The sequence below is a fragment of the Physella acuta genome, unplaced genomic scaffold, assembly GCF_028476545.2.
Source record: "Physella acuta isolate Inbredline_101_S28 unplaced genomic scaffold, ASM2847654v3 ptg000609l, whole genome shotgun sequence".
Classification (NCBI taxonomy): Eukaryota; Metazoa; Mollusca; class Gastropoda; family Physidae; genus Physella; species Physella acuta.
In genome coordinates, this window is record NW_026732128.1 from 1 (window position 1) to 16,784 (window position 16,784).

The 16,784-nt window shown below is 33.9% G+C and overlaps 1 protein-coding gene across 2 annotated transcripts; it reads left to right on the forward strand.

Moving 5' to 3' along the window:
- Positions 1 to 1,617: 1,617 nt before the first annotated feature.
- Positions 1,618 to 15,199, forward strand: LOC131947853 (broad substrate specificity ATP-binding cassette transporter ABCG2-like). Of its 2 annotated transcripts, XM_059309224.1 has the most exons (18): positions 1,618 to 1,873; positions 2,055 to 2,114; positions 2,316 to 2,430; positions 4,283 to 4,435; positions 4,781 to 4,938; positions 5,348 to 5,499; positions 5,800 to 5,922; positions 6,474 to 6,497; positions 8,527 to 8,587; positions 9,054 to 9,159; positions 9,857 to 9,922; positions 10,304 to 10,392; positions 10,886 to 10,975; positions 11,333 to 11,457; positions 12,312 to 12,466; positions 13,675 to 13,764; positions 14,144 to 14,199; positions 14,327 to 15,199. In XM_059309224.1, exons 1-18 carry the CDS (start codon positions 1,674 to 1,676, stop codon positions 14,475 to 14,477), a joined length of 1,974 nt encoding a protein of 657 aa, XP_059165207.1. In that variant the 5' UTR covers positions 1,618 to 1,673; the 3' UTR covers positions 14,478 to 15,199. The 2 variants fall into 2 exon arrangements, with proteins under 2 accessions (XP_059165207.1, XP_059165208.1); XM_059309225.1 differs by lacking the exon at positions 6,474 to 6,497 and having other exon boundaries at positions 14,327 to 15,198.
- Positions 15,200 to 16,784: the final 1,585 nt, after the last annotated feature.

Genomic DNA, 16,784 nt, shown 5'->3' on the forward strand with positions numbered 1-16,784 from the left:
AACGAAGTGAAAAAATAAGAAAGCGTCTAGGGTTATATACATTTCACGGAATTATCACGCATGAATCTTTGTGTACAGGACGCGAGATTGTAGATCTAAATATGTGTAGGCTAAATATAGCAAAGCTTTCCTAATTGCATAATTAGGCGAGAAATTTTTTCAGTCACCAAATAATTAAAAAAAAAATATCCAAAAAAATAACATTGTTTAGTTAACTAGGCCTTTGGCGAGCGATTGACTTAGATATTTACACAATTATTGTTTAACAGTGTCATAAAAATCTTAACTGATGGTAAAAGTTGAACACGTCACTAAAGTGGGTCGACTGTAAATGACGTCACACATCTCAGGAGGCCTGAGGAGGGGGTCTTTTGATTTATGATTGTGTTACGAAAGCTCAAAGGTTTAAAAAATAATTAGGATTTTAGGCCTAGTTTTTTTAGTGGGGGGGGGGGGGGGGGAGAAATCGCATTGAAAATGACATTAGTAACCCATTTTTAGGAAGGGTGTGGGGTCTTGGTTTTATAAGACACAGATGGTGGGGGGGGGGGAATAGGCTATAATCATGTGACGTAATATATGGCCTACCCCTATCTCACATCATTTAACCCAAGCCTATTGCACCATGTAGTGAAGGATAGCAACATTAAAAACAAGAAGAGACAACTCCAAAAATTAAACAACTGCTGCCTTGTAGTTTGTTCTTGGTTGGACAAAGGCTATGGAAGCAAATCCAAAAAGAAGTCAATGGCCTCAATGGCGCATAACCAGTTGACACGCTTAATTGTGTTGAAGGCGTGGTCGAGTCGGCAAAAAGCTCATGGTTGATAAATTCGAACAAAGTCTCGAGTTCAAACCCACTGGCAGATAAATCTCGATCCCCTTCAACACTAATAATTAAGAACGAAGAAGAAGAAACAAGTCGTCTGGTCTTGCATATTTTCACGAACATATAATTACAACACCAGATGCATTGTTATCTAATACAAACGGCAATAACACTAAATCTGTAGTTCTATGTCCACTGACGTTTTTTTGTGTGTTAGATGCAGCTATGACAGATTGTGTTGTGTTAATAATTACCCAGTTAAAGAGCAGTGTCAATAAAATAGTGAAGGGCTTGTGGGGGGGGGGGGGGGGGGGGGGGGGTCGTCAATATGACATCGTGTATCGATGGGAAAAAAAAGGGGAAGGGGGCTTTAAGCAATTGGCTATGGGATGATATATCGAGGGAGGGGGTAAAGAATATGTCAATATATTTAGTATTTATTGTTTATAATATCAAAATTTAAATATAAATATAATTTATACAGAGTATATAAAGGCCTATCATAGAATACCCCCCCCCCTCCCCAAGTTTCAAATACTCTCACAGGAGAAAAATGTCTGAATGATAGGGTCTGGATCAGGGTTAAGACATGGTTACTAAGTAGGGTATAGATACTCTTTTTCTAACAAAGCTTCAATACGTAGCTTACTGCCGGCGATGATATCACAGCGTAATAATCTTTTTGAAATAAAAAATTAATTAAGTCATTAAGACAGACCGAAACGAGAACAACAAAATGTCGTTTATTTTTAATTTTTTGTTTTACATTATATTTGTTTCAGAAGTTCCAGGCGTTAGATCACAGCCCGGCACCCTGTCCGTCAAACCCCACCCCGTTTCACCAATGGACGGCCAAATGGCCGTGGCCACCATCGACATAGAGACTAGTTTCACAAACAAGCACATGTCGAATGGGGCCAACGGTCACGCCAACGACACGGTGAAAGCGTCCGTCTTGTCGGCCCACAATATCAACTATTTTGTCAAAGTCGCCACAAAATGTTGCATGGGGAAAACAGATAAACAAATTTTACATGACGTCAGGTAAGGTCGAACAAATTTTTTTCTGCCGTTTTTAGACTGGAAAGTATATTTAAAGTTAATTTTTAAAATAAAATACGACGGAATAAATACATCAACATATGCATATTAAGGATAAAAATACATATTATTATAATCTCATATGCACACCTTAACGTCTTTTGTTTAAATATATTTTCTGCAGTGGCATCTTCAAGCAAGGAATGACCGCCATCCTAGGCCCTACAGGTTCTGGAAAATCTTCGTAAGTTAAACATTTACCTGCTAAAATATAATTAATTAAATGTTAGAATATGTCAGATTGGTAGGCCCTATTTAATAAAATTGTTTAAAATCTAAATTCTTATATTTATTATGTTCTTAATGAATGAAATTTTCTGCTATAAAAAAATAGTACACTAAATACATGTGTCAGTTATTTCAATACTAATTTAAAAAAAAAAAGGTTTTTAGATGTCCTAGCTGGCAGGAAAGAAGCTGAAAGATTATCTGGCCTTATACTACTTGACGGTAAACCTGTGCCCAAGAATTTCAAATGTATGGTTGGCTATGTAGTTCAGGTGAGAACATACACATAGAGATCTAGATCTAGAATAATCTAGAATCTATATCTACCATTAAATAAATCTAAATTAAACCCTAGATCTAGATCTAAATGATTTGTATTCACGTACATAAAAGTAATCTCATGAACCAATGGTGCTGTGTGGTAAAAAAAATCATCATAAATATTTTTGGTAATCTATCGTTTTGGGTACGTAAAATCGCCCGCGGCTATTTATGTACGAAAACGTTACCTCATTGTCAAGGCTTTAATAGAAGTATATTGTGATATGTTTGTGTCAAATATTATAGGTAAATGAATAATAAACCTAAATCAATTGCTAAATATATCGATATAGGCCAGAAATTAACTTTAAACAGCAGTGTCTGAGAGCAAGATTTGCTATATAAACAGCAGCCATTTGTAAAATAGAGTGGCTTCCCCCTGAATGTGGCGCTAAAAGCTTATAAAAATAAAACTTAGACAAGATGGCTGCTATAGTAAATGAGCATGGTTGCATCTGTTGGAAACATCGCTAGTCTTCATTTATTACGGAAAAGTTTTAATTCAATTGTTTAAAAACAGGTACATAAATGAATCAAGGAAACATTTTTGAATTTTTTAAAACATAAATCCTCCTCAAAATGTGAAATAATTATTAAAATTTAAGGAGTCACCTGTTTTTCACATTACAAATCGCGGGCGATTTTACGTACCCAAAACGATAGATTACCATATTTTTAAATATAATAAATAAAATAAATATTAAATTATTAAATAATGACGTCACGCTTTTTTGACGACTTTTACCACCCCCCTCCATCACACATCGTCACAAAAAGCCAGACCCCCCTAAGATGACGTCAAGCCTCAGCCTACAACCACCCCCCTAAAAATTGCAGTTGAATTTTTCTTAATACATCAATATTTTTCCAAAATCTTGTCTGAACTTTGTCAACAAGGAATTTTAATCAATTCCTAGATCTAGATCTATTTCTAAAACGCGAAATAACGTCTAAAATTTGTTTTCTAACATTGCTTTTTTATAATGCAAAAGTGTGATGTCACACCATCTGAAACCCCCCCCCCCCCCCCTTGCTTGGCGCTACCTATAAAGCAAGCTAGGCGGTCGCCTAGGGCACTATCCATTGAGGGGAGCAAAAATGTGTAATCACCATTAAAAAGTACCTAATAAATTAATAATTAATAACTTTGATTATGTTATATAAATATTAGACAGGGTAAGAGTGTAGCTATCTAGTTCGGTGCCCAAGACGAACTATCAACTTTGTGTCCCCCTCCACTCCTCTACTTTGACCTATATATATAGTTATTCGCGTTGGTGAAAATGCCTTAGCCTTTTTATTTTGGTGTCACACAGTTGATGAAAAAAATAATTAAATAGGGGGAGGGGGGGAAGGCGGTTTAATAAGTTTTGCCTAGGGCGCTAAATAACCTCGCACCGGCACTGCCCTGCCCCCTCATCACACACCGTCACAAAATTACAGACCCCCCCTTCCCCCTAGGAGTGTGACGTCATTTATGGATGAAAATAGTTGAAAGCATAAATCCTAAAATCAAATGAATTAAAATTTCAAATGAAAGAAAGACTAATAAACTAAATAATAAAGAAAGACGTTTAATTTTTTATGGAATTATTGAGGATACTAAAATACAAAATCTCTGATGGGCGGATTAACCCTTAATCACTGTTCTAAATCTAAATAGACTATTGAAAAATCTCTCGTTTTTATTTACTGTTTTTAAAAAACATCGCACCCCCCTCTCAACCATACACATAACCCAATGATGTTGTATGTCTAATCACCTATGGAAGCTGACCACATACTCAAATGTTTCAATTCCAGGATGATGTTGTCATGGGTACATTGTCAATACGGGAGAACTTTGCCTTTTCGGCAGCCTTACGTCTGCCCAAATCAGTTTCTGCCAAAGAGAGGAAGGGGAAGATTGACCAGGTGATCAAAGAGCTTGGTCTGGACAGGTGTGCTGATACCAAGGTCAGTTTTTTTCTGGGAAAACAATTATCAATACAATTCATACATTCAATACTTGTTTTCAAAAAGCTTAAGTACATAGCATACTGCCGGCTTTGATAGAACTGCATTATGTTTTTTTAAAAATAAAAATGATCTAAGTAATTAAGACAGACCAAAACAACTCCAAAAATTCGTTTATTTAAAATGATTTATGTTTAGTATAATGTTAGGGTGAAGGCTATGCTATAATCAACTAAGATCCTTTAGTTAATATATGTATCGTTAAGAGTAATGCCACTTCCCTTAGGATTAGAGAAAGAGAAAAACATTTTGTACTTACTAAATTTTTACTTACAATTTTTGTAGGTTGGGAATGAGTTTATTCGTGGAGTGTCTGGCGGAGAGAGGAAGAGATGCAACATTGGCATGGAGCTGATTATCTCCCCTCCTGTGCTCTTTTTAGATGAGCCAACAACAGGCCTGGATGCCAACACTGCAAACACAGTGCTCATGTTTTTGAAGAGGTTTGGAACATTTCACCAAAAGAATCCAGTGTATTCCTAGCTATCTATTGAATCATATAAAAAAAAGTGAACAAATGCGCTATACTATCAAGAATTAGTGGGATAAATGTTCACAAAAACTGTGGTTTTTAGTTTTGAAATTTTGGTTCAAGTTACTGTTTGAGCAGTTGTCATCACAACCAGACCATCAGTTTGGGAAAGACTAAATCAGCTGCAACTGTCAGCTGCAATGAAAAACTGTCTTCTTTTAACACTTATTGAGATGCTCAGATAACAAATATAAAAACAATTGTTTTACCCTTTAAAACAATAACAACTGTCTATGTTTATACTTTTGTAATACATTTTGTGTGTTGTAATATTTCAAACAGCTAGTTTGTTTTGTTAACTGTGACGTTTTTTATTCCAGGTTGTCACGACGAGGAAGGACGATCATATTCTCTATACACCAGCCTCGGTACTCCATCTACAGGCTGTTTGACAGCTTGATGCTGCTCTCACAAGGTCACACTGTGTTTCATGGGCCCAGTGAGGAAGCCCTGGCGTTTTTTACCTCTCAAGGTATGGAGATACTCCTTAATTATGGAGACACTAAGCTGTACACTTCATGCTGTTAATCAACAGTTGTTGCCATTGCTCTGTATAGTTCCAATGGCAACTTAAACAATGCTAAGTTATTACGAAATTCTTATGATGTTATTCTGTCATTTTATATATATGTTAATATTCCACTTTGCCGTGTTAAAGTTATGTAGGGCAAACTTTAACATTACAGTAGGTAGCACAAACTATAACATTACAGTAGGTAAGACAAACTATTGCAGTCCATGAACAACTTGCTGTGCTTTATCTCCTGTTTAGGTTATATTTGCCAGGAACACAACAACCCCCCAGATTTTTTTCTGGATGTCATCAATGGAGACCCAACCACATTCAAAGATGCAGGAATCAATGTTGTCAATGAAGTGGAGTCAGATTTTGAAAGTAAGTCTTGGATTCTAATTTGTTTACTTTGTTGCGGCCAACTGTAAAATTAAAGTTATTGTGTTGCTCTCCCTTGCATTGTAGACTACCTTCTCATAAACTTAATCCATTCTCTTCAGTATCGGAAGTATTAATTGGTTTAAAACTTTTGTAACTTAAAAGCTCAAACATTTTAAATTGAAATATTTATTCTTAAGAAATATATTTTAAAAGAAACAGAACATTCTTAGCGTTTAAAACTATGTCTGAAAATTATAGAATGTATCCATAGATGCTTCAATTTATCTATAGTAATAAGCCTGTTAAAGACAAATCTTTTAGGCAACTCAGTCCTGGGCTAATTTCTTCAACACGACCAGTGATAACTCTGAATTAATCTATAAAACATTTTTAAAAATACTGTAATACATACTGCATAACCTTTTACCTTCAGTGGAAGTTTAGTCAACATTGCCTAACTGGTCTTTCTTCTGTACCAACTGCTCTTATTCTCATTGCTTTAATAATTTGACTGACTTACATTTTGAACTAATAATTGAGAATGTTTTCAGGAACATCTGACTATAATGAATCAAGTAAGAATATTTTGAAGCTTGTCCACCTCAAACTTTTGGTTCCTTTAATGTTGACTAACTTTGATGTTGTCTCTAAAATAGTTATTCAATGGTTATTAAAAAAAGTGAGATTTAACAAAAGGCTATGATAAGGAAATTCTCTAAAGGATTCCAAGACTATTGGTAAAACATTTTCTTCAGTCTGACTCAGATAGTAGAGTTGTAGGCCTGAGGTAAATAAATGCCAGTCCATAAATTTATCTGATCAATCAACAAACATTTACAACTCAGTCTTAGTTTTGATTTTTACAGTCAATGTTTAGCGAAAAATAAGTACATGTTATAGTCAATGTTCAGCAAAATAAAATTAGATTTTATGTGTACCCAAACAAATAAGTTGATTTTACAGTCACATTTTAGCCAAAAAAAATATTAAAGTTTACACACTTTTTGTAGTAAAACAATTATTTTTTACAAATTTAGATTTACAATAAATTTTTACAAAAACACACTTTTTTTTACATTTTTACAGTCAACCTTTAACGAAAAACAATCAAAAAATGTGGCAATCCTTTAATTCTTGAATCCTTTAACTTGTGCTCAGTGATTTTAAATTACCAAATAAGAGGTTTATATTTATGATACTGTGGAGTTTCGAAACAGAAATAATAGTGGGTATTTCCATCTTATTAAATTATAAAATAATTTCTTCTTGTAAAAAGTAGTACCCAACTATTTATTACAATTTGCCCACTGTTGATGTATGGGGATGGTTTTTTTTTCAACCCATTTAATCTATTTTGTGGTTGATTGATTATTTGGTTTGTTCTTTTTATCACTAATAGATTACATCTTTACTGTCCTTTTAATTTTTTTGATGTTGTCAATCTTATAATTAAGATTTATTTAATATAAATGTGTGAATATATCTACCTTATCATTTGACCTAAGTCTAACAGCCAACAAAACAATGAGCTCATTATATCCATAATTTTCAATACATTAAATACAACTTCAACATATCAGTTACCTGATAGTTTGCCAGTTTATTGATGAGATGTATTTTAAGCTATTTATTTACAAAACTGGAAAACCATTTGAAAATGAATCAATCCAATAAGTTGCCAGTTTAAGTAAATACCTGATTCATAAACTAATTATTTTTCCAAAAGTTTTCATATCTTTGTATAATTGAGTACAGGGGTGTAAACTTGCATGCCTGTGGATAGTCCAATGAGAATCAAATATTAGTGTTCAAAAGCCTTAACCCTTTGAGCCTGTGCCTCCATGGCCTAATTTCTGCCATTTCCTGAGCTCCCATATAATCAAGCCAAAGTTGGTATCCACGTACTGGATAAAACAACAATTCAGCAAGATTCTGAAATTCTTTATTTTCTTTACAATATATGAACATAACAATGTATATAAAACAAACACATAATTATTGTTTTGATAGAACATAGAAAAAACAAATTTACATTTAGTAATTGTTTTGTTATTATTTTTGTTATTATTGATACCGGTTATTGTTTTATATACTTAATAAACATGATGACCAAACTAGAGTAACTTACCTATTTACTGTTATTATAATAATAATTATAACCGAATAATAAAATAATATAAAATAACCAATTTTTTTTAGTTGACAATGTATTTTACGAAATGCACACACTATTACTTTCAACTGTCCCCAAAATCTATTTTTAAAATCATAATCCTGCACTAAAAAGACATATGCGCTGTTTTATTCAGTTTGCCGCTAATTATATTTAATAAGACGGTATACCAGCCCCTAGGATCATGACGCTAGATCATCGGGCCGGAAAACCAGCTTTTCGGACATATATGCCTAATTTTGAAGCCGGTTTTCAAAGGGTTAATACAATTTTCCATGCAGGCTATAAAGCAGGGCCTTCTCATTTAAATTTAAGATGTCTGAACAATTTTAAGCTAAAAAAATGTAAAAATATCTGCTGTTTTATAGACCTAAAAATCAAGCTTCTATTTTTAAAAGATTTTTATCAATTTTTGTTCTTTTTTTTTCCAGCTCCTCAAAGCCAGCATGACAAACTTGTTGTAGGGTTTAAAAACTCGGACTGGAACAGAAGGTAGTACATCTTCACATCTCATAATGCTAAGTGTAGGGCAGGGGCTTCTGGTTGTTTCATAAAGCTAAGTAGGCAGCTTAACAGAGCAGAAGGTAATACATCGCATCCCATAAACCATGATACTAAGTGTGGGGCAGGGATTCTGATCATAGGGAGTTGCTAAGAGGGTTTGAACTGTTACACACATAGCAAAAGTACAGAATGAAAAATCAGATTGGAAGAATAATTAGTTTAAAAAAAAAAGTTTTAACTATTTTATCCTCCAGTTTTTTCACGTTTATTTTAATTTATCGCTGTTTAATAAATCATCCAGTAAACACTTCATGCAATATGCAAGTAATTAAGTGCTTTTTCTCTTGTATTATTACACAATTAAAACAACTAAAAATTGAAAACTATTGCCTGTTAACCTGTGTGTACTGTTTTGGTTATGAATTTAAAAAAAAAGATCCACATTTCTGTTCAGACTTCAAGAAGAATCTGGAGCCATCTTGAAAGACTTTGAAGCACAAGTTATCCTCAAGGGAGAGATGCATAAAGCAGTAGACTATGCTACATCCTTTGGGAATCAAGTAAGGTTGAAAGACATTCAGGGTCTTTAAGCTCTGGTCCATGAAATCAAGTTCTGCAAAATTAGCTAACGCTTTAGACAGGTTTATACAAGTTACTAGCCGTCGGTACCCGTTAGACATGAATTATAGGTCTATATATTTTTAATGGTATACATTTTTTAGAAGAATGTTTTATAAAATAGTTATTGGTGCTTTACTACAGGTTTAACGATATTAGTGACAAACCAAATAAATAGCTAAAAGTCCGACACATTTAAAATAACATAGGCTACTTATGCATATTAGAAAAAATTAAACCAAATTATATACATAATTAGTCAACACAACAGCATATTAAATGCACACATTGATTAAAAGACTTAAATGATTACGTTAAAAACCCGGCTTTTCAACGGTATTTATGTTGTTTTTTAAAGTAATTTGTATTAGTTCTGGCCGAGGAAATGGTATAAATTTCATAAATTATGTCTCGATAAGTAAACCTATAGATCTAAATCAAATTGTAATGAAATAGTATATTTGTTCGTATTCTAAAATTGGAAGATGATGACATGTAAAAAAAATGTAAAAATAAAAATGATGAGGACAAAAAGTTTTTAATGTAACTGCAAAATTTTTTTATCTTTAAGAGTTAATCTTTCAATCTACAATGTTTTAACTGTTAATGTCTGCTTTAATTCCTTTTTTTTTACTTCAGGTCCTGGTTGTTGCCAAAAGAGCTTTTATTAACTTGATAAGAAACCCACAGACCAGCATCTTAACTGTACGTTTGTTTTATACAGCACAATTTACGCTTTCTATCCTCCTACAGATATCTCCTTATCACTCCCTAACATATCCACAACTCCTCCCCCCCCCCCCACCCCCATAGAAATATGGAAGGAAAATTATATAATTTATTTAAAAAAAAAATATTTTAATAAATATATACATGAACATTTATGTCACCCCTGAAGAAAAATGTCTGAAAGAAGCACTAGCAGAATTGTGATTCAGATGAACTCTACTTTAACTTACCTTTAGGTCTTCAAACCCATAAACAATTATTTAGTATTCTGGTAACAAAGGTTAGTTTTTTTAAATACATTATAGTAAAATGAGATTAATTCAATGTTTTAAAAAATATTGATTTTCTATACATCAGATCGCAACCTCAGTTGTCTTTTCCATCATCATTGGAGCCATTTACTGGCAGCTTAAGGCTTCTGCTGAACCAAGCAGTTTTAAAGACAGGTCAGGAGTTTAACATTCATTCCTATTGCTGCTTTAATTTCTTTTATTGTAACCAAGGTTTACAATGGATACCATAAATCTAGGCTAATAATTGTAACAAAAAGTCTATCAAATGGTAAACAGTTGCCCTTGCTTACTATAAGCTAATTAGTAAAAAAAAATTGACTTTAAAAATAATGAAGAACCGCGGCTTACATTGAGTAATTGAGAAAAGAAATTGGCTGAAATATAAAATAATTTTCTCTGAAAAGATTCAAATTTATTTCCAACTCTAGCTTTATCTGTCCTGAGTTTAGTAGGCAAAAATTGGTTTGATTAATTGCTCACCAGATAATTTTTTCCCATAATGCTGTGAGACAGCTGATATGTGCTCTCTTCCATTAGGTCCTAAAGTATACTTTCAAACTTTATAATTTCAATGAGTATAAATATATTTTTACATAAGTATATTTTTATATTTAAATGACATTTTTTTCTTGTTCAAATCTTGTAGGTCTGGTGTTATATTTTTCCTTATTATGAATCAGTTGTTTTTCAATATGTCAGCTGTGGAAGTCTTCATCAAAGAGAGGAAGATATTTATGTTGGTATTTTTTAAAAACTTTCTAGTTTGTTGTATATAGTGACAATTGTACTTGTGTGTCTGTAGTAAGGTTGTACAAAATTATATTGAAAAATGTACAAGTCTATAATGAAATATGTACAAGTATCTAGTGAAAGATGTACATGTTTGTCTGAAGTGAAAATTGTGCATGTGTTTATAGTGAAAGTTGTACAAATATCTAATGAAAGATGTACAAGAATATTGTGAAATTTGTACAAGTATCTAGTGAAAGATGTACATGTGTGTCCGAAGTGAAAATTGTGCATGTGTCTATAGTGAAAGGTGTACAAATATCAAATGAAAGATGTACATTACAGATGAATATTATCTCCTCAGGCATGAGAATGTCAGTGGTTTCTACAGAGTGTCAGTGTATTTCCTGGTGAAGATTCTGTTTGACATGATCCCACTGAGGATGGTTCCTGTCATAGTTTTGTCATGCATTGTCTACTGGTCTGTTGGTAAGCTGAAATACTTATCTCTCTCCTGTGGAAAATATATAAACCTGTATTATTTATTACTTTTTCATAAAATATGTGTTTTGTACCACATTTAAATACAAATCAAGATTATTCACATTTTATCTTTTTATATAAATAACTTAAAAGTTGATATAAATACATGATACACTCTGATCAGCATAGTGTAATGACTTAACATTTATAGATTATTTACACAATACTTAAACTTGATTGTGCCGAAGTCTAAAGGGAGTGACACATAGCCAGTACATTAAATTCTTGTGTGATGTGTCCATTAAATTATTACAATGCTTCGTAAAATTTATCTTAACTTATGGAAATCAGGCTCTCATTAAAGCAATTTGGATCCAGGAATGTGTACTAGATGTGTACTAGATATGTACCTGAAGTAGGGGTGTGCTCCAGATGGGAACCAGACTTCAAACGGGTGGTGGGGGAATCTGTAAAGTTTATGGTTGCTAAGCCAAAAAGCCCCAAGTTTGAACCCTGGGCACATGAAGCTCATTAACTGGGACAGCAACTCATCTAGGAGGACAAATCCAAAATCAAAACTGCTGCCTTGTAGTTAGTTTTTGGACGGGCTATGGAAGCAAGTCCAGAAAGAAAAGTAGGCTGAAATTGCAGTCTACTGCCTAGCGTATATGGAACATAACATGTTGACATGTAGTACTTAATTGTGTTGGAGGAAATACTGTCCTATATTACAATTAAGTATGAAAAAGAAGAAATTGGGGTTAGTGCAACATCCAATTTTAAAAATATTTTTATATTTGTAATTTTTTATGTAATTATAAAGCATGGGTCCTGAATAAACCCAACCCTCCTTTCTGCAGGTCTACATTCTGGAGCTGACTATTTCTTCCTGTTTATGCTCTGTCTCTTCTTGACAACAATGGCGGCCGCTGCCTTGTGTTTCCTCCTCAGCTCCATTGTTCAAATATTTGCAGTGGCCCAACTTCTGCTGGCCTTGTGCTACGTACTCATGATGGTAAGCTTTTGGTTTGGTTTTTTTATTATGGAGGTGGGTTACTGAACGTAAATTTATATAGGTAACTTGGACCAGTCAGCTTTGGATATCTTATTCCTATAGCTTAACCCTTTGAGCCCGGGCCTCCCTGGCCTAATTTCTCCAATTTCCTGAGCTCCCAGGGCCAAACCAAATTTTCACTTATCTGCTTCTAACTTTGCCTATAACTTTTGAACCGTTTGAGATAATCCAGCCAAATTTGGTATCCAGGCTCTGGATCAAACAACAATGCAGCAAGATTCTGAAATTCTTTATTTGTTTTACAATTTTTGAACAGAACAATGTATGTAAAATGAACACATAATTAATGTTTTGATAGAACATAGAAGAAACCAATTTACAATTAGTAATTGTTTTGTTATTATTAATACCTGGCCACACTAGTTCATCGCCAGAAGTCCACTTTTGTGTGATAACTTTCAAAACAGTTATCACCGCCGGACTCGATGCAAAGAAAAACTTCGCATGTTTTGCACCAGTAAACATTTTTTTTTCGTTTCGGCAAGTCTTTGTCCTTGACACCACGTGCGTCAGAACGTACTTGGACAGTTTCATTGTCACTGTCAATTTCAATGTCACTATGTTCAGCCTCAAATTCAATGTCACTATTATCACAATATAGACCAGGATTATTATTTTCTTCATCAGAATCAATAAGTAGTTGTATTGCCTGAGATGCAGTCATTCTTCTACTTCTTTTGTTGATATTTCGGTCTTTTGCTTCATCTTTTGCACCAACTTTATGTGATGAAGTCGACGGCTGTGGCTCAGCTTTTCGTTTCGGCGGCATTGCTACGAAATGTATACACTTTCACTTTTCCTAAAATCAATTTTTAAAATCACAATCCCGCACTCAAAAGACATATGCGCAGTTTTAGTCAGTCTTCCGCACATTATATATTTAATTAGACAGTATACCGGCCGCAAGGAATATGACGCTAGATCATCGGGCCGGAAAACCGGCTTTTTGGAGATATATGCCTAATGTTGAAGCCGGTTTACCGGCCTAGCGGGCTCAAAGGGTTAAAAGTTAAAATTTTAAAGTTGTAAATGAATTAAAAAAAGTTACTTAGTAGAACATATTGATACATTATAAACATTCTAAGTTGATAGTAAATGACTATAAGTTTTAAAATATTTGATTTGTTTCCTTGTTTTTTCCTCACCAGTTGCTTGGTGGCTTCCTAATCAACTTTGAGTCAATTGGTCCGTGGCTGCACTGGGCTCAGTACTTTAGTCTGTTCAAGTATTCACTGTCGGTAGGTAGATTTTGTTGAGGTTTTTTATTTATTTAGATTTTTTTAATTCACATAAATATTTCAAATAATGTACAAAGTGTATTATGGGTTGGCGTGGCATAGTGGTAGTTTGTTAGACTGTTAACCCAAAAGTCTCAAGTTTGAATCTGGTTTCTAGTCAGTATAACGTCTCTAAGTCCATCCTGCTCTGATGGGTACCTAACTCATGTTATGGATGTTAAAGTGCTTCATATGGCAAGGTCACAAAAACAGTGAACTCTACTTCATTTGCTCCATGGATCGTTAAGTTCAAGAAGGGAAGTTTACTTACATGGTGAATTTGAGTGGGAGATATTAGTGGACTTGTTCAGTTGTAACATTGGTTTTTTATTTCTTTCAGGCATTGTATATAAATGAATTCAAAGACAGAGAATTCTGTACTAATTCAACAACATGGTACGTAATATTAATTTTAAAAATAAAAATTGTACATTAAATCACTTATACAATAAATTGTACAATAAATCACGATGATTAAAAAATGATTTCATATGATTTTAATTTTTGTCTGTTCTGAAAATAGTATCTCGGGTAACAAGTACCTAGAACAACAGGATATGAGCTACCAGGAACCCTGGGATTTCTGGCAAAACTACGTGGCTCTATTCTTGTATGCCTGTGTTCTCTTCTCTCTGACATATGTTCGGCTGAGATTTATGAAGAAGACCTCATAAATGGCAAAATTGTTATCATATTGTTATTACTATATTAGCCAGTTCTTTCCAGCATGAATGATGAAAATTTGGGTACATGCTCAGGTTTATAATCATTGTATAGCGTCACATTTTCTTCTAACTCAGCCCTAAAAGAAAAATGAGCCCTAACACAAAACTTAATGCTTATCCAAACTGTATCATAATCTAAACTCTACCCTTGAACTAACAAAAGGCTGCCTTGACAATAGATAGCACTAAAAGTAAAAATGTGTATGACAGTAAACAATGTGTATAAAGTAAAAATAATTTGTACAAAAGATTCAAGTTGACATTATTTTGTGTGGCTGTGTGATAATAGGTAGGTGAACTTTTATTTTTTAAAACAAGGGAAGATAATTATTAGCGAGTATGAATGTTGAGTTGTCCTAACATATTTCATGTATGTAATATTCTGGCATGTACATAAATGTAGGGGAGGTAATTTAATAATTGTTTTCACACTTAAGGGGAGACCACAAAAAAAAATCTTATGTATAATACAGGCCGAATTAGTACATTGTAAATATATTTTGTTTTTGGCTATTAACGTTTTACTGTAAATAATGCAAAACAAAATTGTATGAATATTTATTGTTAACAGAAAGATTTTTGTTTGTTTGGAATATGTACATAGAATATACATTTTTATATATCTCAGTTAATAATTTTTTTAATACTTGACATTTTAAAATGTGAATAATTAATGTGACAGTGATCTTACAATAAAAGTATAACATATCTTTGTTATGTGTTATCAGAGTTTTAGTTTTTGAGGACAGGTTGTTTATGAATACAGGTGGAGCAGAGTATGTCTAATTTTTTAGATACAGCAGACAAGCCACATCTAGGCAACATTATCCTCTTCTTGCCAAGTCACATATATATAGGTGGTGACCCAATCAATATTCACATATATGTGGGTGATGTGACCCAACCAGTAGAGTCACATATATGTGGGTGTGGTGACCCAACCAAGTCACATATATGTGGGTGAGGTGACAACCAGTACAGTCATATATATGTGGGTGTGGTGACCCAACCAAGTCACATATATGTGGGTGAAGTGACAACCAGTACAGTCATATATATGTGGGTGTGGTGACCCAACCAAGTCACATATATGTGGGTGTGGTGACAACCAGTACAGTCATATATATGTGGGTGTGGTGACAACCAGTACAGTCATATATATGTGGGTGTGGTGACCCAACCAAGTCACATATATGTGGGTGTGGTGACAACCAGTACAGTCATATATATGTGGGTGTGGTGACCCAACCAAGTCACATATATGTGGGTGAAGTGACACAACCAGTAGAGTCGCATATATGTGGGTGTGGTGACCCAACCAGTAGTCACATATATGTGGGTGAAGTGACACAACCAGTAGAGTCGCATATATGTGGGTGTGGTGACCCAACCAGTAGTCACATATATGTGGGTGAGGTGACACAACCAGTAGAGTCACATATATGTGGGTGAGGTGACCCAACCAATAGTCACATATATGGGTGATGTGACCCAATAGTCACATATATGGGTGAGGTGACCCAATCAGAAGAGCCACACATATGTGGGTGTGGTGACAACCAGTATAGTCACATATATGTAGGTGAGGTGACACAACCAGTAGAGTCACATATATATGTGGGTGAGGTGACCCAACCAATAGTCACATATATGTGGGTGAGGTGACACAACCAGTAGAGTCACATATATGTGGGTGAGGTGACACAACCAGTAGAGTCACATATATATGTGGGTGAGGTGACCCAACCAATAGTCACATATATGTAGGTGAGGTGACACAACCAGTAGAGTCACATTAGAGCCGGCGTTAGGAATACGCGGGGCCTAGGGCCAACCATCAGAGCGGGGCCTTTCCATTATATATATATATATATAAATATATATATATATATATATATATATATATATAATGTATGTATAAAGGCCTATATAATGTGATGTACACATAATAACACACATGTTTTGGAGTTTATAAGCTAATGTCAAACTTTCCACTATAATAACAGATTTTTATCTCTCCCATGTATTAACCCAATGTTCGTAGTTTTTTTTCCTTTGCTAAGATATTAAATCACTTTTGACAGTTATGTAATTCATACCAAATCACTTAAGAAAATTTAATCACGTGCCGAATAATTAGGAAAATAAAGTTTACAATACAGCGAACTCGACCTGATGTATCAAAACTGTATAGACTTCAAAATTTGTTTAGAATTCATACAATATTTTAAAACCAAAAACATTGTTAGCGCAATT

Bases quoted from the DNA above. Each gene is read 5' to 3' on its own strand.
- LOC131947853 (XM_059309224.1), top strand. From the start codon at position 1,674: ATGGACGGCCAAATGGCCGTGGCCACCATCGACATAGAGACTAGTTTC. The intron at 13,765-14,143 runs GTAGGTAGATTT...TATTTCTTTCAG, and splicing joins TGTTCAAGTATTCACTGTCG to GCATTGTATATAAATGAATT. The intron at 14,200-14,326 runs GTACGTAATATT...TTCTGAAAATAG, and splicing joins TGTACTAATTCAACAACATG to TATCTCGGGTAACAAGTACC.